Source organism: Aedes albopictus, chromosome 2 (assembly GCF_035046485.1).
Source record: "Aedes albopictus strain Foshan chromosome 2, AalbF5, whole genome shotgun sequence".
NCBI lineage: Eukaryota > Metazoa > Arthropoda > Insecta > Diptera > Culicidae > Aedes > Aedes albopictus.
Window position 1 is genome coordinate 415,541,673 of NC_085137.1, and position 21,071 is coordinate 415,562,743.

Genomic DNA, 21,071 nt, shown 5'->3' on the forward strand with positions numbered 1-21,071 from the left:
GAGCTGGAACAGTTTGCATTTTCCCGAGGGAACTCAGTGCTACATTAGGATTCATAATGTGTGCCAGTGGTTTCTAAGCTTGTTCACACGGTATAATAAGTGTCCCGAAGACCCCAAGTCCCCAACTCGATCCGACGCGGTCCTGCGCTGCAATTACACTTTGAAGGTGTGCGCATGCACACACTATTATGTCAGTTCAATTTGAGGTGTAGTCAGCAATAATTGCTGAAAACGACTTTCCTGGAAGCTGACCAGACTGATCAACGATAGACGTTGTGCAAAACTGTTTAAAAGTTTGCATCCAGTAAACTGTTTAGTTCATTTTAATCTCGTCGGGTACTGCGACAAGGTGACGAACTCTCATGCCTACTCTTCAACATTGCTCTGGAAGGTGTAACGCGAAGAGCCGTGCTCAACAGCAGGGGTACGATTCTCACGAAATCCGGCCAATTTGTGTGCTATGCGAACTTGGGGACCACTGATCTATCTCAAAAACAAGTTCGGTTGCTTTGGAGGGTACGATATATTTATATGCTAGTGGACTTTAAACCCCCAACCGACCACTACAGAGAAAGACTGTTAACGGTCACTCTTGAACCTTTCCCTGCGATTCGCGAAAATGGGGGATATCTGCGGGTGCCGCACCGTAACGGCTCATTTCAAAGATCACTCTATAAAATGCCTACATAGTTTCAATCTACGCTTCCATCGTTCATCGATCATCGATCGATTGTTGTTGATCTAAACGCTTCAATTATGGTTGAACGGTGGTACCGGCGGTTAGGAGTTCTATTCGGATTTCCTTTTCTACTTCATCCACACGTGCGTGTTTATGTTTTGCTGTGCAGAACCATATGGCGCAAAAAATCAGTCGGTATCAGGCAAGATAAGCACCACCTTCGCTTCAAGGGGGATCAATTATAATAGTTGCTTCCAGATTGTTTTCTAATGCTTTCTTCCCACATGGCGAGGGCTTTCTCGTGAATAACCCTAGTAGGTATAATTGCGTTGGTATTACGGTTCTTGGGTATGTCTTGTTGCGAATTGAAATGCATCCCGGTATAAGTTACTGTCGCATATTGATATGCCTCTATGGTAATTACCGACCAGCTATACTTGGTAGGTACTTGGTCGCTTCCGAGGAAACCGAACCGTGTCTACTGGCGCTAAAATTACGACGACGAGTGACAAATTGACGGCAATTGACGGGTGCTTAGAAGATGAGCAGCGTGAAGCGTATACGCTGTCTTTTACCGTTCGTCAAGTGAGACGTGCAGCGGTCTTTTATGTGGTCGGTTAGGGTCTGACATGGGAATGACTGTTTTGCATGAGTCAAGAATAGCTCTGACCTTTGGTTACTGCAAGGTACCTACCGATGATTCATAAAGCGATAGCAACAAGAATGATGATTGATGGACAGTTTTGTGGCCTTTGGGTTCGAGGTTGTTGAACTTTGTTGAAGTAACTGAAGGGTTACACGGAAGTTCAACTTATGTCGACGAGTAAGGTGATTCACTTGTTCTTGAGCAATTTCAAAATGTTAAACAATTTCAGAAAGTGTTACTGGGATGATTTTCGGCGTGGCAGTCGCAATTGCAATCAAACGATCAGATATTCTCCTTCATCCGACGTATCGATGTGTATTACATCTTCATCAGGGTATTAGAAGTGTTAATCGCTTTCGTTTTGAAAGGCACAATTCGGCAAAAACATAACTAGTGTTCAAGAAGTCAATTCCAACGTTTTTAAAATTGTTTTTCGGACGGATTATGCTTCCATAAAGTCTTTCAAAACGCATGCGATTAACACTTCGAATTCCCTGAAGAAGATGTAATACACATCGAAACGTCGGATGAAGGAGAATATCTGATCGTTTGATTGCATTTACGACTGCCACGCCGAAAATCATCCCAGGTGTCCAGACACCTCAGTGGAAAGTTGCCTCCAGAAAGTATTACTGTCAATTGAAATAAGCTACAATGATATTTTTTTTAATCAAGGCGTTTCAAGATGTTTCAAGGTTTCAGAAGTTATTGAGGGGTATTAATATGCTCTCAAATGAATTTTACGGCGGATTCAGAGGCGTGTCAAGTCATTTCCAGACTCAAGAGGTTTCAGATGCGCTTTAGGGGGCTTTACAGGCTCTCGCGTGAGTTTTACGGGAGTTTCAGGGAGAAGCGTTTGAAGCGTTTTATAGCGCTTCAGAGGTCTAACAAACCGACGATAATGCAGGTTATACAGCTACACCTGAACCACTGTTAAGGCTTTTTACGGCATCATCAGCATCGGCAGCCATGTTGGATATGAGCCTCAAAATTTAAACGTGATAATTCTCTGCCACCAAAGCGAATATTCGTATGAAAAAGTATCATCCTATATGCTCACTCGCAGTGATTGCGATGATACTTTTTCTGCTGCGTTGCTGCAGAATTGACAGTTTTTTATCACTTCAAAAATGCGAGGCAAACAATCATTCAAAAGCAAAAAGTCAATTATTCGTTTGAAAACGTAGTGATGCAGTAAGACACCTTAAGCCGCACAACAGTTGCTGTGGCAGTCAGTCTCGGAGTCAAGTACAAACATTGCGCTACTATCGGACCCATACCGCATCCCTCCCGATAACGGGAACTTTGTAGCGGATAAGGCCAAGCAAGCGGCGATCTGTACAACCGGTCGTTTTCCGGTCTAGGAAATAGTTTCCACGTCGCACGAGGGCTTCGCAATAGTGAAGATCAACAGGATATACTACTGCAGTTGTTATGCCCCTCCTAGAGGTGGCCGATATACCAGTTCTTGTCTATGCTGGATTCGCTAACAAGTACACTAGTGGGATTGAGTGCCATTGTCATCGATGGAGACTTCAATGCCTGGGCGATTTACTGGGGTAGCCGTTTGACTAACGCGAGAGGCTGGGCTCTTCTCGAAGCTATGGCTAGACCGAACGTGGATGTCGCGAACGCAGGCGACAAAATAACCTACAGTAGGAACGGTGTGGCCTTCTGGAGCCCTGGTATTATTTATTTGACATCTTTAGTTAGAAAACTACACAGACCGATACTTAATCCTTTTTTTTTAATTCTATTCTACACTTATTAAAATCAACTTCTGGACACATGATCTGTGTCCAGAGGATTATTACGTCCATAATCAATACTATGTCCGGGAATCCATAAAAGGCTAGCAGCGCGAAGTTGAATTGACTTTGGCAATGGTCTTAGAAGTGTGCTCATTGTACTTCAGTTTGGTATCTAGAGTTATGCCAAGGTCCTTAATGGAGTAAACTCTCTGCAGCATCGCAGAGTTCATTGAATACTCAAATGGAATCGGTTCCTGCTTAGGAGTGTAGGTGACGACTTTGCATTTTGATGGATTTGTCTGCATTCCGTTCATTCGACACCATGATGTCAATCTGTCAAAGTCAGACTGAAGCAATCCAGCACTGATTTGACTATGCGATAGATTTTTAGGTCATCAGCATATAACAGCTTGCAGTAACACAAATGGTCACACATGTTATTTATAAATAAAATGAAAATTAGAGGTCACAAGAGGCTTCCTTGAGGTACACCAGAAGAAATATCAAAAACGTCGGATCTTGTATCACGGATCTTGACAAAGGCCTTTCTGGAGGACAGATACGAATTAATCCAGGTAACGATCCATGAAGGAAGCCCAAGTCGGCTCAGCTTTGCAACGGCGAGATCGTGAGGAATCTTGTAAAAAGTCTTGGAGTCCCCAGACAACCAATTTGCACGTATAATCAAGTTTATGTTCATGTTATACGTACTTTTATGCGGTAGAGTTACATCGCATAGGATGCAGTAAAAGTGCCTTATGCGTACAAAATTGGAGGCGCTATACGTGCATTGACGGAAAAATAATAACGTGTGATTTGAAGCGATATCTTATGCGATGCACGGTGTACACTATTGCAACGTAATATAGCATCTTATGCGACTTAATAATATTCGAAAATAGATTCTTGTCACCTCAGTATCGAACTAATAACCTTTGGATTATCGAGCTTCACACTTAACACAAACACTACTTAAGAAACACAGTGGCTAATTGTCATGACATTTCAAACTCACCTCAGTGTTTGTTGGGATGCACTTGGTTTCCCTATGTGTTTTCGTGTTTCGTGCCCCCCGAATGAGTAGAGTGACAATGTATTCAATGGGATGACTGCTGTTTACATTTTTATTTATTGCTCCCAGTTGGCGCCAGCAGTAAAAATGGCATGCAAGAACTTTTATAGCATCTAGTTTCCAGCGCTGACAGCCCGGTGGCGACACCATCGCTTGTATTCAATGCATCGTCTGTGCTACTCTCGGTTTTCAACTTTCTCAAATTCTCACCTCAAGCTCACGGAAGCATGGTGGTCAAGAACTGTCAAATCGTATGGAAAAATCGCGAAAAACATAAATTGTTAGAAAACGGGATAGTTTTGTGAAAAGTTAGTGAATAGAAATCAAGAATAATTTGAAAGGACAACTTTCTATGTTTACCTTATGTTCCGGAACAACTGCTTCACCGAGAAAATTCGATTTTACTACCACACAAAAAAGTGCCATCTGTTATATTTTTAGTTTGAAATGTCGATGTTTTGAACAGTCAGAAGATTTACTGGACATAATAGATTACAAATCGTAGCTTTGTAGAATGAAAAAAGTTACCAGTACACCCGTAGACTTTAGGATTTAAGCTCCAGAACAGTTTGGACGACCTAAGATATCCCGATTGATCTGAAACTGTCTATTTAACTTTCAAAAGACTTACTGGACATGATAGATAAAAAATTGCACTAAAATGTTCTTTGTCGGCATTACATGTGAATCTCTTCACCCACAGTGGTACAACAAAAGCTCCATATACTTTGCACAATATCCTATTGTTAAATGTGTAAAGTTAGCCATTCGTCACACAAATAATGCAATAAAAGTCCCACAAAACACAAAATTAATCAAATTAAACTAAAAACACAACGATGAGGTTCACAAAATTAGTGTTCTTCTCAATTCCGCACGCAAAAACAGCTTCATAAAATTGGTCGAAATCTTCATCCTCGTTCGCTAGTTGATATTTGATCTTTTGGTGTTTTTTAAATAAATTTTGTGCAGTGATTTTGGTGTATTTTGAGGATAGTGCACCACTAAAACCAGTTACCTTTTTATAACGTTTGTGTTTTTCATGACCGCCGGTATTTATTTGCTTTTGGCATGCAAGGTAGACTGCATAGAAGGCGCTATACGCAGAACGTTCCAGGACAAGACATTAAAAAGTGGATCAACAACATTGTCGGGCTAGCATGGGCCAAGGACTGGAGCGATAGAAGAGATCCGTTTATTCGCAAAATAAAAGGAGACACCGATAGATGGACCGACACACAAGGTTATAAAGACCAAAAGGTTCTTTCAAGGCTTCGCACGGGACACACTCGAGTGTCCCACAACATGGCTGGTGGATCTAACTTCCACAAACTATGTGATCTTTGCGGAATGTCCAATTCCGTAGAACACTTCATCAGTAGCTGTCCCAAATTTGATGACCTTCGCAAGCAATACAACATTGGATCCATCCGAGATGCACTATGCAACGACGCAGCAAGCGAAGCAGCAACAATACGTTTCCTCAAAGACGCTGAGCTGTTTGACCATATTTAAACTGCTACATTGGCTAACACTAGTACATACAACGATGACGACCTACGTCTGAATTATGACGCTGATTACGGAGAACGACCAAAGTACCACAACAACCCGATGAAGAATACCCGCAACACGTACTGATACTGCAAAGGAATATGCTAAGGAATCACACTTACACTTTTTGTATATTGTTGTATTTAATGTAATTTAACTGCCCAGGGGAGTCATTATAAACTCTCTTTTCTCAAAGAGATGAACCAGCCCAAGGCTGAAAGTCTCTAAAATAAAGCGAATTGAAATTGCTTTTGGCATGATTTTTTCAACGTTTTTAGTGAACGTAGTTCTTGTTTTGTGGCAACTGTTATTGTACAATGGTGCATTAAAAATCCCAGCAAAATGTGTCGTTATTTTTTTTCCTTCTGCAATTTTTCGGTGTAGCATCCATGGTGAAATATCACCTTTTGTTACTATTTTTTTGTGCTCACCATTTTTTCTTTGCAAAAGGAGAAGCGTTTTTTTATAGCCATTGAAATGGACGACTTTTTGTTTTACTGCACATTTCGGCACCAACATTTCAAAAGGGCGTAACTGCTTTTTGAAATAGTGCCTTCTCTCAAAGCTGTGGATCGTATGTTCAATCTTTTGGACAATCTATAAGCACTAAAAGAAAGCTAAAATCCCCCTCTTTCTGATAGTGGGGATGGATTTCATGGGAAATATAACATACGATCCACAGCTTCAAAAAAAGGCACTGTTTTGAAATGCAGTTACGCCCTTTTGAAATGTAGGTGCCGATTTGGTCATCATTTGTAATGTAGATTTTGAGAGACCATTTTCATTTCAACAACCGCTCAAAATGAAAAAACCGATCATTATCTTATTTAATGGTCAACTGTGGCCATGGGTGGTAAAATCGGTAAATCTCGATTTTGGCATATGCGGGCTTTGTCATCTGATGACTTTTGTTTTTATTGATTTGATGAAGTGCAGAGCAAAACGCAAGTGCATTTTGTTGTATGTTACGCAGTGATTTCATCCGTTGCATATAGTGCACATAGTGATGTTGTTTTCGTCTGGCGCTTTCGGAATAGATGCGATGTATTAATGTTGTCCTCTTTTGGTCAACAATCTGCATGGAATGGATGCATCGTTTAATCACATTTGGTTCGCTGTTCCAAAGTGGACGGTACCGTACGCCCGTACAACGGCTACCACGAATGCGCTGAGACATGCAGAGAGGATTCACATGGAAATTCGATGGATTTCGTGGACGATTCTTGTTCGTTGAGGGAGGATGTATTCAGAATCCGGTGAACTACGTGCTGTAAGAAGCTGCTGCAGAAAACAAAAATGCAACCTTCCTTGATAGTGTGCCGAACAGTTTATAAGAATTTTAAAGTTAAGCAAAATAGTATTTTGTAAGCTGTAAATCTAATCAGTATCTAACTCTGTATATTTGAATTGTTCAATCTCGAAACTTAAACTTCAAAAGTTCAAACAAAACGTTTAATATGTACGTATGCTACGGATTTTGTTAAATATGTTTTTGTATTTAAATACAATGAAAATAATTTCAATGCTTAAACTTTAAGGGGGAAGGCTGTAGTGGCAACGTCCACTCGGCAAAACGTCCGAACCCTTCTAAGTTATCGAGTAGCATTGAGCTCGAACTGTGAAACAAAAAAGTTCAGTTTTATCATGACTGCGAACATACTCGGTAGCACTTGTTTACTTATGAGAAATGATCTCCTTTAACTTTTCACGGATATAACACAAATCATAGCTTTGTATAATGAAAGAAGTTACCGTTACAGCCGTAGACTTTAGGATCTAAACTCAAGAACAGTTTGGATGACCTAGGATATCCAGAAAAAATAATCCGCATCATATCCTACCCTTTTTATGCGGTTAAGCACCAAAACTAAAGAAATATGTAGAAAAACTCTATTGGAAAAATCTGGTTTCAAAGGGTTAAAAATTCACGTAAATGAAAACCCCGTTATTCAAAAATCCGCGTAAAAAAACCTCGTAAATAAAAACCGCGTAAAAAAAACTGACTGTAGTAGACCTTCCAAAACTTTGGCCAAGCGATTCAGAATCGAGTTATTAATCACATGAATACTTCCAGACTTAAAAATCAGTGTAACTGACGCGAGTTTCTAGGCATCTGGAAAAATGGCTGCGCATGTTTTAACGAAAGATGACGGTATACGGTCTGGTCCAGGGCCTTTCGAAGCATCGACTGCACAGAGGGCTTTGCACACAGTATCCAGGCTGAAGTTGAACTGTGGTAAACGGATGTTGTAACTAGGTAGCTAGTTGATATACTGCTGCGACGAAAGAGTTTGACTGGACTCAAACACTGGAGATTACTTACATATTCCTGAAACCGAACTTCACATAGGCTTTCGTATTCAGCTTCTGCAATTTTAACAGCATACTTGTTTTCTCGAGACCGGCAATGAAAATAACGTTTTCGTGCCTTACGCAAACATTTATGTAAATTACAGTGAATCAAAATTCATCCATCGCGCAACAATAATGACAATGTCGCAACCTGTATTTGTTGCGACAATCCATCCAATGCGACATAAGTTTGTCCCAACTTGAAAATAATAGGATAAACATCGTACACCACGAGTTTAGATATTTTTAAGCCTTGCATTGCGATTTTCGAACGGTAACTTCGAGTCGGTAAAAACTGCAACTCTTTTGAAGATCTATCATCAAAAAGTTTCGACTTTGGGTTAGTAATAATTGATTATTCACGAGTTGAAAAGTACGCAACAAATTAAGCTTCCGTTTTGTCTACAGCAAAAAAATTCGAGATCATGTCATTATCTGTTCCCAGTAGGGATAAAGAGAAATCGTCGCGCCGTCTTTGTTGCTTGTTTTGTGCCTCTTTTGTCTGACAATTTTCTTCACTGGTAAATTACGCAGTTGTGGGGTCCACCACGGTTGTTTGAAAACTGTGGTAGGTCTGTGGGTTTTCAGCGGAACAGTCGAATCAATTGCTTGATAAATGTTATCATAAAAAGTGGATACGGCTGCATCAACAGTTGGCAGATCTAGTAGCTGCGACCAATCCACCGCATCCAATCTCGCGTTCACGAGGTCTAAATCGCAGCTTGCAGAATTATACTCACAGCTGGTTGCCATTCTCGTTGACCAGATCGTCAATTTGTTTGAGCCCTTTAGAGAGCAAGAACTCAACTAGGGCTAGTTCCTGATCGGTAGATGCATTGATTGGCAAGAACCCATTCATATCCTCATCAAAATCCCAGACCAGATCAGGCAAGTTATAATCGCCCATGAAGATTATCGTATCGCAAGGAGCTGCGATGTCAAGAAGCTGTTGTACGGATTCAGCGTGCTTGGTATACTTATCAGGAGGGCTTTCAAGACAGATATAGACGGAACAGACGAAAATGGAATGATATGGGAACATTATTTGCACGGCAGTTTGCTCGAGGCTCTCACAGTCTACAAGACGAACAGCTTTACAGTTAAGTTTCAATTTTACAGCAATTGCACGCCGCCGCCACGCCGAATCTGACTAGTTCGAGGATTACGGTCACAGCGGTAGATAGTATAGTTACTTGCCAGTTCAGCGTGAAGCCACGTCTCGGTGAACACTAATATTAACCCTAGCTCAGACTGGAGGGTCGACGATGGGTACATGCATAGTGTTCATCTGGCGATACGATACACGAACACGGAAGATGACGGCCACAGCCGAAGGTCATCGACAGTTATCGAGGATGGCTGATGTCGCGCTTCGATAAGCCGGCATTTGTGGAGCGGCTGCTTGTGGAAGGTAACACCGACGATCTATCCAGCGATGATCTAGCTGGCACCGCAATGACAAGACGATCCCTCCCCTAAAAATGGACGCAATCCGGTATGGTGGTGTCCAAAAATTGCAGAGCTTCGCGGATCCTGCCTAAGAGTTAGAAGGAGGATGCAAAGAGCTCGAACCGATGTGGGTAGTATGGAGCAAAGTGAGGCTTACAGGGTGGCTTAACTGGCACTGAACAAAAAGATTAAGGTGCGTAAGCGGGCGTGCTTCATAAATCTCTGCCAGGCAGCCAACACGACCCCCTGGGGTGATGCCTACAGAGTGATCATGCCCAAAACGAAAGGCGCGTCAGCTTCCCCAAAAACCGCTCCCCCGAGATGCTGCAGAAGATTGTGTATACATGGTTTCCGCTCAACGATATAAGACCATGGGCCCGTCCCTTATGGAAAGAGCGAGGTCGCCCCGGTAACGAATTACGTGGTCATCGCAATAGCGAAATAGCTTAAGTTAAACAATGCTGCTGATGTGGACGGTATTCAGAGTCTGGATGAAGTCTGGATTCCACACAATAGTCATCAAGACGGCCATTGAGACTAGCCTTGTTCAGAATGGCCATGCAATGCAGATGTGCCTAGACAGAGTGGAACCTTCGTAGAAGTAGGAAATGCAACGATTGGTTCTGCTGCCCAAACCCGGGAAACCACCTAGCCTCTGGACACCGCCGGGAAACTTATGGAACGGATTAATTTTCGAGGATGATGGCATATACCGAGAAACCAGATGACTCTGGGGTCTCGAATAACCAGTTCAGCTTCCGGAAGGGTCTATCGATGGTGGACGGACGTGAAGAATGCGTTCAACAGCATCAGCGTGACCGCCATCGAGCGCGCCATACACCATCTAGGAGTCCCGGTTAGCTGATGCCGGATACTGGAGAGCTACTTCCACGATCTCCCGAATCGAATTTGAATTACAGAGAAAATGAACCTGAGTATCTGAGCAGGTTTTTCTTCAATGATATATGATAGACATACCTAGACTGTAAAAACAAACTTAAAAGTTGTTTGACATTCGCGATCATGTTTGATTATGATTAGCTTCGCTTATCTATACGTTGACAAGCGTAAGACAAGTTATAATCTTTCCAGTTGAGCACAAGCTTTTTTTTTTTTTTTCCTCCCTTATTGGCACAGACCTACTGGTCCATATCGAGAGCACAAGCTTTCTTATCTCAGCAGATGAATCATATACACATCTTTTTCTTGTACTGCGTCAAAGTAAAGAGTCTAGCGAACCCAAAGGCCACATCACAGATCATCCACGTCGGCGGTACTTTCCGCTTGTTATATCAATCAAAGGTAGGTACTCAGTATCGAAGCCCACGATTCATTCATCTCGCGGATTACTCTGCCTGCACCTATAGGTCCACTCGCGATAGCCTTTTCCCAGTATCATCTACACTTCCGCGCCGTTGCCGCCTCATCAAAGGCTGCTATAATCGTTTCTAATGTTTCTACCACAATCGGCGTGGAGTGAACACCCACCAACCCGAACCACCTCCTCCACCATATCGACTAATGGGCGCGATAATGTTTCATGTATTGACGATTAATGTTGGTAGGTACCTAACTTTTCTCTTCCACCGTCTTTTCTCCACCTTCCAGAGGCATCAGTCGATTCGTCTGCAATCTTGGAAAGCGTACTGTGCGTGGTCCGATCGAACCCTATGCAGTGCATCAAGGAACAAGCCGGCCGCATGCTGGACAACTGGGAGAACATCCTCGAGGTGAAAAAGCACGAAATGATGGGTAAGTAACTGCTGATTTGTTGCGGTGGTGGGAACTATCAATTCGTCCGGATGTTCAAAAGCACGATTGTCTTCGGGAGCTGTGCTAAATGACAATTCAACGAAATAGAAAGCATCATTGTCCGAATGATAACGATTCATTCCATTTCGATAACTTTCCTGATGATGTGACGAATGGATTGTTGAAAGTATTCGATTACCACCATTGCGCTGCTGTCCGCGCTAACAATCTCTAAATAATGATCGTCGAGAAGGAAACCATCCATCATATCGGTGAGGTTTTCCTGGCACACGAAACACGCACAAGAAACTAATAATTCGACATCTTTTCTGAATCGGAAAATACCGCAAAAGATGGAACACATGCTTGCTGCAAGTCTTTCTCATTTCCCCTAAAGCAATGCAATGCATGTGGTATGTAGGGGGAACAACATTGTTTTTCATCTGGTATTAACAACATCTGGACGCGGTTGGTAATGCGATAAATGAGTTAATGATAAACGTGTTGCATTTTAAATGAGATGCTTCATTTATCGGTACAGCAGATACAGAAATTGATTATAGGAATCCGAAGAAATTTATTAATGCAAATGAGCAGCTTGCGGGAGATTGGAAGCAAACAGTAGGTGTGTGTATGCTTTTGTCATTTATTAGGTGGCCGCGGGCTGAAGATATTTGTAGTTCCGTGTTAAAATGTGGGCTTAATTCACCAAAGCAAACCGGAGTTACATAATTCAAAGTTGGCAATAATGTATGAAAATCGGCGTTTGACCGGTCAGCTTTGCATGACAGTTTATGCATTATGCTCAGTGAATCAAAATTCAACCATCGCGCAACAATAACGACAATGTCGCAACCTGAATTTGTTGCGACATTCTACCCAATGCGACATAGGTTTATCCCAACTTGAACAGAATAGGACAAAGATCATACACCACGAGTTTAGAGATTTTTAAGCCTTCCATTGTGATTTTCGAGCGGTAGCTTCGAGTCGGTAAACACTGCAACGCTACTGAATATGTATCATCAAAAAGTTTCAATTTTAGGTTAGTAATAATTGATTATTCACGAGTTGAAAAGTACGCAACAAATTCAGCTTCCGTTTTGTCTGCAACAAAAATTTTCGAGATCATGTCATGATCTGTTACCAGTAGAGATAAAGAGTAATCGCCGCGTCTTCTTTGTTGCTTGTATTGTGCCTCTTTTGTCTGACAATTCTCTTCACTGATTATGCTAATAATCAAAAGTTTGCCAGACAGCCACGTTGTAACTACAAATGGAGGAGAACGTGCCTCTAGAGCCGACCTACTGATACCTGATACAGAGGCTGAGTAAGGAGTAGTGAGTACATCACACTTCCGGTGGAGTCTACAGGGGGAGGGGTGGGGGTCTGAAAAGGCCAAAAATGAGTCTACAGTGCCGAAACAGATAAAAAAAACAGTCGCACAGAAAATTTATTTATTTATTCATTCATTTATTATTAAATAAATTGACAAAATTAAAAAAAAAATATTAAAATAAATAAATAAAATTCTTACACATCAACGATTATTTGCACCAGAAAGCACGATATTAGCTGTGTTACGAGAAATTCATGTCCCCCCGGAAAGAATTCTTGAGAAAATCCTTGAATGAATCTCTGAAGAATATCTGGGAGAAATCAATGAAGAAGTCCTGGGGGGAATCTGGATGAACCCAGAATCCCTGATGGAATGTTGAAAAATGTACCTGAATAAATCTCGGGAGAAATACCATGAGAAATCAATTAAAGAATCCCGAGTGGAATCCTTAAAGGAATCTCTGGAAGAACCTCTGAAAGAATCCCGGAAGGAATTCCTGAAGATTCCCTAGAAGAATATATGGAGGGATTCTGTGAAAAATCCTGAGTGGAATCAAGGAAGAATTCCGGGAAAATCCTGGAAAGAATCTCTTCTGCATTCTCGGGAAGAATTACAACCCAGCCAGCATTTTGATAACTAAATATATCCATATTACAACTGAATTGGCCGCACATAAGGGAAACTTAAATACGTATTTTCAGCCGTTTTGTTCTCTTCGTCATGGAGGTTTTTTGGAAACTCAAAGTTTAACAAACTCAAAGCTGACCTCAAATCATTCCCAACCAAGCTGAATGTCAGACAATTTGGCCGACACAAACGCCACATGACGAAAAGAACAAACCTGCCGACAATACCCAAAGTCACTCTATATAGCGCCAAAGAAATCATATTAACAGATTACAGCGATACCATCAAACATGATTAAAGATTTCTCGAAAAAAAAATCAACGATTTTACCGTTTTTCATTACAACTGAAGACTTTTAAATTTAAAAAAAAAACAATTGGTGTTGAGCGGGAATAGAACCTAGGTATTTTGATTGAAAACTGCGAGTTATCTCTATTGGCTACGTGGCCATGTTCAATGTAGCGAGTTCGAAATAAATTAGAGAAACGAATAAAAATGTGCAAGACTTGGTGCAGCGTTATTGTTGCGCATTGAGTCGCATAAAAAGGGGTATCGTGGAAGAGGATTCAGATTAACTTCGTTGTTGGAATCTATACGCAACTAAGGCATCTTGTACATATGAATAGTATAAAAACATATATATTTGGTTGAAACTATTAGTACCATAACTGGCATGTTCCAACAAAAAACCAAATTTGTGATGAATATAAACATTTTCTTTTTTGCATCCCACAAAGATTAAAACAAAATCATTTACGATGTCAAAAATTTAGATTCGACTATTCAAATTGTAGTAACAATCATATACGACTGTAAAAATGTATATACGATTTCTACGACTTCATTCGCTTCGTATACGATGCAAACGATCAATATACAACAGTCTTGTAGTTCGTTGTATACGATTGCGCCGATTTTGATCATATCTCCACGAAGGTAGGGTCTTGTACCATTTGGGAGGGTGTACCTATTTTGGGCACTTGCCGCTATAACTAAGTCAATTTCAAACCGATTGATTTGAAATTTTGTCCAGAGTTTGGCACGTACAGTATTTAACTCTGTACATAAATTCCAACCAATCGGTTTGAAATTGACTTAGTTATAGCGACAAGTGCCCAAAATAGGTACACCTGCCCAAATGGTACAATACCCTACGATGTGCAGCGACGATTTTCACGATTCAAATTATTACATATGCGTTGCTAGCGAAGTTCCAGCTTGATAGTCAGAACGTATGATTTTTCACGATTCCATCCATACTTCAATGAGGTTTGATCTTCTTATATGAATCGTTCTTTTCTGTTCTTCTGATTGAACATGAACTCAACTAAGAACACCCTCATCATAATTTTCCCTCCTTCTATTCATAGGCTGTTCTTTCTATTTACAGTTTCTTACCGATTTTGGCAACACGAGGTGAATTTTATGTTGCCAAATTGGGGTGTTGCCAAAATCGGTAAAAAAAATTGTGGATTATTTTCAACTTTTATGCGTCAATTTGGCTTATATTATAATATACACTATTCACAAGCTATAAAACGATCCCTGTAGGTTACGTTCATAAATTACGTCATGATTTGTAAAATTGTCGATTTTGGAAAATTCAATGAATTTTGAATTTTTAAAGAAAAGTAAGGCTAAAATAACACTACATCTACAAAAACAAACGATTTTTCGGTAAAAATTTGTGGTCAAAATTTTGTGTTGCCAAAATCGGTAAAAAATTGTTGCCAAAATCGGGTGTTGCCAAAATCGGTAAGAAATTGTTGCCAAAAACGGGTGTTGCCAAAATCGGGAAGGAAATGTTGCCAAAAACGGGTGTTGCCAAAATCGGGAGTAGACAAAAACGGGTGTTGCCAAAATCGGTAAGAAACTGTATTTTTGAATATTCAATCAATAAAAACTTCCTTTCAACGAATAATACCTTTAAAACGAGTCATCGTGATTGTGGTAGTAATTTGCTAAACACGCTAACGCCGCTCAGCACTAAAGTGCATAATTTACAGACTACACCAAAAATGTGTAACACTTGGACATTCACACAATCAGCTCCTGTTTCCGCAAAATCGTTAAATTCGCAAAAAAAATGTTGTACGGCAAGTTAGCTAGGTTTACTAGTGACCTTGGAATACAAAACAAAAATCGACATTTCGCATCTAGACGAGTGTACGAGCTGTTTTTTTTTTGTGAATGTGTAACTGTTACACATTTTTGTGTGGTCTGGAATTTATGCACTTATGAGTAGGGCTTACACATTCTAGGTGCTGAGTGGTTTTAGCGTGAAGTTCATTATCTGCATTGAATGTTGTGTAATAGGTGTAACACGCATGATCCCGATAACTTAATGTATACTTGTTTACGAAGGAAGTCTATGAGTACAATTTTAATGTGCATTAACAACAGGCTTTAAAACGAAATGTCCATGAACCTCATACAGTGGTTATTCGGTTTTATCACGATAAAAAAAAATACCGTGATATAAACGGAAGCGAAAATTTGGCGAAACGAGAAATAAATGTAATTTTTTTTTATTCAAAATCGTTCAGCTGCAAAATATATGAGTCGTAGCCGTCGTAGCTCATATTTTTCAACTGTTTTGGTTGACTGGACAATGCTGTATTGCCTTTATGTTGGTTTTGGAGTGTTTTAAAATAATTGTGATTAAGACGATATGAAAATCGCGAAAAATCGAAAAAAAATCGTGAATTTGGGCGAGTAGTTATTGAAACGGCTAGTAATAAAACCGAAACGCCACTGTATTGTTCAACAAATAGATTTGAAGCTAAGCACTCTTCAGATTTTTGTAAATCAACGGTTCAATCATGACCGAAGTAGAATTTGGAATTTGAAGAGCAGTATATGATGAAAGAATGATGCATCTTTGATGAAGATTTCTACCACAGACAAACAGACGTAACACTCTTCGAAAGGGCTTGGTACATGCATTTAACGATGAATTTGAATATCATTTGATTTCCGCGATCCTTCCACCAGAGGCGCTAGTGTTCGATCGCTTTGACGTTTCCTAGTGTACACGTTGCTGAATGATGCAAACGAAAATTATAGGCAAGTTGTGTAGTAGTGTGCGTGTTGGTAAACATCAAATCGCAATCCATCATGGCGGACAGTATCTCACACGGTTATACCAACAGGTGGCAGCGTGTTCATAAAAAAGACATCGGGCAACAAGTTGGAATGAATTTCCCCTAATAGTTACGTCTGTTTGTCTGTGTTTCTACTATAACGCCTATACATACTAGAACAATTGGACACAAAAACAAAAATCAACAATAAATATAGCAGCAATCAAATTACTGATGAACAGTTCAACTTGAAAGAAGGGAAATTTTATTAGAACAAGTTTATTGAGCATTGCAAGGATTTCGCGACGATCGTGCAAATGTTCAATCAATGAAAGAACAATGTTCACACACCCAACAACAAAGGAAACAGCGCGTATACAAACCGATTATTCGAAACACCACTCCAATATCAATCCGGTCAAAAAGATAGGTCATTAAGCAGAAGTATGTCAGACCGAAGTGAGCTAGGCCGAAGTTCATTAGGCCGAAAGTGTCATACGCCAAAGAAGGTAAATCTGTCATAGGACAGTCAGTGATTTAATAAATTACCAGCGTCAATAAGCTATGCAAAAGTACAACAGGAATCAACTGCGTGTTATAAAAAGAAAGGAAATTTTCAGATGGAATGTTGGCAGCTTGATCAATTGATCATCAGTATTTAGTAACAGTATAACATCATTATCAAGAAATCATAAAGGTGGAAAAGGGAAAAGCATAAAAGAATATTGTAAAACCATGGAGGCATATCCCAGTATCCATAGAATGCCTTAGATTCGAGTAGTGTAAGAAAGCTCAAGTGACTCGAAAATCTTCTAGGACTTTGAAAACAAATTCTTAAATAAACTTAACATCGCTTATGAAGAAAACTAGGAAGGCGTCCTACTCACCCATTCGACCTTATGAACTTCAGCTTAGTAACCCATTCAGCTTAACGTACTTCGGTCCAAGGATGGGAACACTCACTTGCAAAGAGTTACACTCACTTGCTATTTTCTCAGCTCAAAAGCGTGCAATCAAAAAATGATGTATGAACGACTTTTGCATTGTGGTTTTGTCTAAAACTTTGCCGCATACCGAAGTCGTGAGGGAGCTGCAAAGGCTGAAAGTGAGTGTTCCCATCCCTGCTTCGGTCCGACGTAGTTTGGATAGTTGTACTTCGGCTTAATGGCCGGATCTCTCTAGTTGTGCCTTGGGGTCAATGTTCAATGGCATATGCAATAATCTTTTTCTGGGAAACGATATATTCTAAGAATAATTTTTCGGGGAAATGGTGCATTCGGGGAAAAACTTTCGGGAAAACTGCATTCGGGGAACTGGTTTTCGGGGAATTGTCATCCAATCGCAACACAGATTTCATTTGAATTTTGGTGCGTCGACAATGACAAGACAAAACAATTATACGAGGCAATATTAAGTTCTCTATAAGACCTCACATTCATGTCGTCCGAAAAATGTCACTCGTTGACTAGCACGTGGTCTATCTGGAAGCAAGTATTACCATTCGGGTGTCACAACGTGTGTTTTCTGATATACCTACGTGTGGTACTGCTGAATCCCACCCCCTTTCATCAGCAAATGTCACAAGCCACAAATTATTATCGTTATGAAGGCTCTACGTACCAATCAGTCGACTCCCTGAATTTACAACCATCTGGAACCGGTTAGGTTCAATGACTTTTACCCATTCAGTGAATTCTTTATACTGTGATGATATCTTTCCAACCGACGACGTCACGATCTACTCTACTGGGAATTCCATGTTACCCACCGAAAAACAAACAATCGTGGGAAACCCCCATCCCCAGGTTTGACTGCACCTAGATGCTTGGCATCCAGCGCGTCCCTGTCTTCGATTCGCAACGATCCTTTCTCTTTCAATCGGTCGACGAAACGATCGGCGTCAAAACAAAGCTCTGCTGCTATAACCCTAACCTTCGTCAACATCACATAACAGCGGGCATATGGATGCAGTCCCCACCAACCAATCAGTGTCAGGCCAAAAATTCCTGTTGGCTTCGTCCGCCGAACAAAATCCAAAGTGCCGAAACGTGGAGTCATCACTACCTACTGATGCTCGGCTGGAGGAGTAAGTGAAGAAGCTCCCGCACCATATCGGGCCAATTAAAAGGAAACAACTTTCCCTTTCGGATCGTGTCACCCACGTGTGGCTTTTATAAGGCCTGCCTTCGGCGCGATCGGTTTTTGCACCTTCTTCGTGTCCGTTGTTGGTATCGGAAGAGCGGTAATTTGAATAATCGTGCACATGGCGACAAACAGCAGCATCATCCCCCTTTCGGGTAATGTTCTCCGTTGCCATTGGATATCGCATTAAGCGCCTTGGGGAACACCCATTACGGGTATGAGGGGGGTCTCCCGCAGGCCATCCCGAGCGGAACATTTATATTTACCATTGTAGCATCGTTGAGTTCGTCCCATCCGGTCCGGTCCCCTCGGCCAACCCTCCGAGCTCGAAAGGTTATCAGCGGTAAACGATCTTCTTCGGTAGTCGCGCGTCTTCAGCAGCGTTCATCTCCCAAGCATAAAGTATGAGACAAGCCCCGGTGCATTGGAGATCGAAGAGAAATAAAAACATGCATCCAGTGAAATCTATCGGTGTCTGTGCCTGGTCGGAGCCATTTGAAAGTGATACCCGGTGGGAACTGCCAGCGGTAACGATTCGTTTTTGGCGTTGCTCATGGAAAAAAATGCTTTCCTTGGAAGAAGCAAGACGGCCTTAGACCTTATCCAAAGGACGAGTGTCTGCCATGAAGTACACGTTGTTGTTGATGATGATGATGGCCGCCGCAAGATTCATGTGTCCACGCGAAGCATCAATTTTCGTTTGTTCGACCCCAGGCAATACTCCTTATCGCATACAACCTACGGTGCACTCCTTAAGTGGGTAAATTATGGAATACTGGTTGGACAGGTGCGGGTACTGCGACCGATCGGATCGCGTTGCTAATAAATGTCCATCGTTAGAGAAACGCATGAAACGGCGATAGCTGTCACCAAGCTAGGTGCATCAGCTTTGAGTTTCGGTGGTTGGGTTTACCTGGCACTTGAGAAAAGTTGATTGTCAAGTGGTAGTTAATGAGATCCCTGATAAAAACTATGCAATGCGGCTACGAATCCTCTTGAGATAGCGTTTCCATTATAGTCGTATGCTGTTCAATGGACATTTAGGAATAATAATGTTAACTCGCTGATTAACTGTATCATACTGATGGAGAAAGACTTCCACTTCAACTTGAAGACATTGAATTTAACCTTCCAAAACTTACGCAGTTGGCCACCACCGCCAGCATCACGCTAATGCTGAGTACAAAAAGCGAAATTTTTACAACGTGTTGCACAAAATACAACAGCGCGATCGATCGAGGGTTAAAAGTTTGAAGACACTTCAAACTATGTGAAGACTTTTGAAGATATTTACAAGTTATTTTTTTTATTGAATATTGCATTTCAGACAAAACATATCGTGAAAACTTTCTTTCAGGAACAATGTTTCCAAATTAGATACTCTAGGTATTTTGTTTTTGTCCAATTCACAAACGACGACGTTGATCATCTATTCTCCTCAAATGGATCTTACTCAGTTTTGATGAAAAAAAAAACTCATTTCAGGTTCCAACTAATTGTGCGTTTAGTTTTCAAAGAGTTTGTCAAAGACTTTATCTGAACATTCCCGCCGAAAATCCTCCATCCTTCTACGTGCTTTTTTCCAAGGGTTTATTCATGAGCTGTTCGGAGTGTTCCTGTGTTCATGGGTTTGTCAACGAGCTTCTCATAGAGAGCTGATGATCCGAAATGCTTTCTCTGAATTGCACAACGAGTTTCCGTAGTACATAATTCTTTTCTTTCATAATTCTTTTTTTAGAAATTCTTCAAGGGATGCTAAACAAAGAACTGCTTTGAATTTTTTTTTGAGGAGTTCTTTTACAATGTAAAAAGAATTCCTTCAGGAATTTCAGAGAGATTATGGCTGATTTGGGACTGGGCTCGTTTGGAAGTTAACCATCAATGTTAATTTCTTTTCCCGATTAGCCTAGATAGCTGTGTAGTGTCTGTAGCGGTTGTATCAATTGGCTAAGAATAACACTACGGACCGCCTGATCCAGTGGTAAGAGTCCACTAAACAGGTGACCATGGTGTTCATGGTGTTATGCGGCTTTATGCTTACCGTGTCTAGGAATGAATGGTTAGGGGATCTAATAAGAACCTAACCGCTAACGGAGCCTGTGGAGCACCAGAGCGCCCTCCACAGTATTACGCCCTTACTGCGCTAAAAAAAAACAGAGCAATAGTGCAGTGGACCTTGCGTTTCTCCGAGATAATCAGTTGCCCTTCTTAAGGCTCAAATTTGAGGCTAAATAAGGGCGGAGTTATTCAAATGTTGTAAATTAGCTTACATTAGGGTAATTTTCCAATTGTTGCACAGCTAAAAACTCGCCTATTGTTGCACACTCCATGTTATTCTTATGAGGTGAGCAATAATTGGCGAATTTTTAGCCGTGCAACAATTGGAAAATTACCCTACTACCTATTTGGGTTCGCTTAATGCGTTTTCGCCATTAGCGTTTTTCAATTGACACCGATTTGGTTTGTCGTTGATGTTTCCTTTTCGTGCTGTGATTGTGAAGAGTAATCCTGTCTAGTTTTAGTAGTGGCTACGGCTAGGAAACCTCAGATCAATTTTCAGCGTAAAAAGCGTGCGTGGCCCAAGTGGCTCTACTTCAAAAAGTTCATTTTCGTAGGGTAACTTCT

At 40.9% G+C, this 21,071-nt stretch overlaps 2 protein-coding genes across 7 annotated transcripts in view; one reads left to right on the top strand and one right to left on the bottom strand.

The window, feature by feature from the left end:
* The window catches only part of LOC109426813 (WD repeat, SAM and U-box domain-containing protein 1), a 398,043-nt gene that overhangs the window by 110,616 nt on the left and 266,356 nt on the right, over positions 1 to 21,071 (bottom strand). The gene's annotated exons all lie outside the window — the stretch shown is intronic.
* LOC109426821 (uncharacterized) overlaps positions 1 to 21,071 on the top strand; it is a 72,525-nt gene that overhangs the window by 19,096 nt on the left and 32,358 nt on the right. For all 6 annotated transcript variants that reach the window (XM_029869562.2, XM_029869561.2, XM_062853504.1 and 3 more), the window contains exon 2: positions 11,112 to 11,255. In XM_029869562.2, the coding sequence (XP_029725422.1) occupies positions 11,112 to 11,255 (144 nt within the window). The remainder of the gene's footprint in view (positions 1 to 11,111; positions 11,256 to 21,071) is intronic.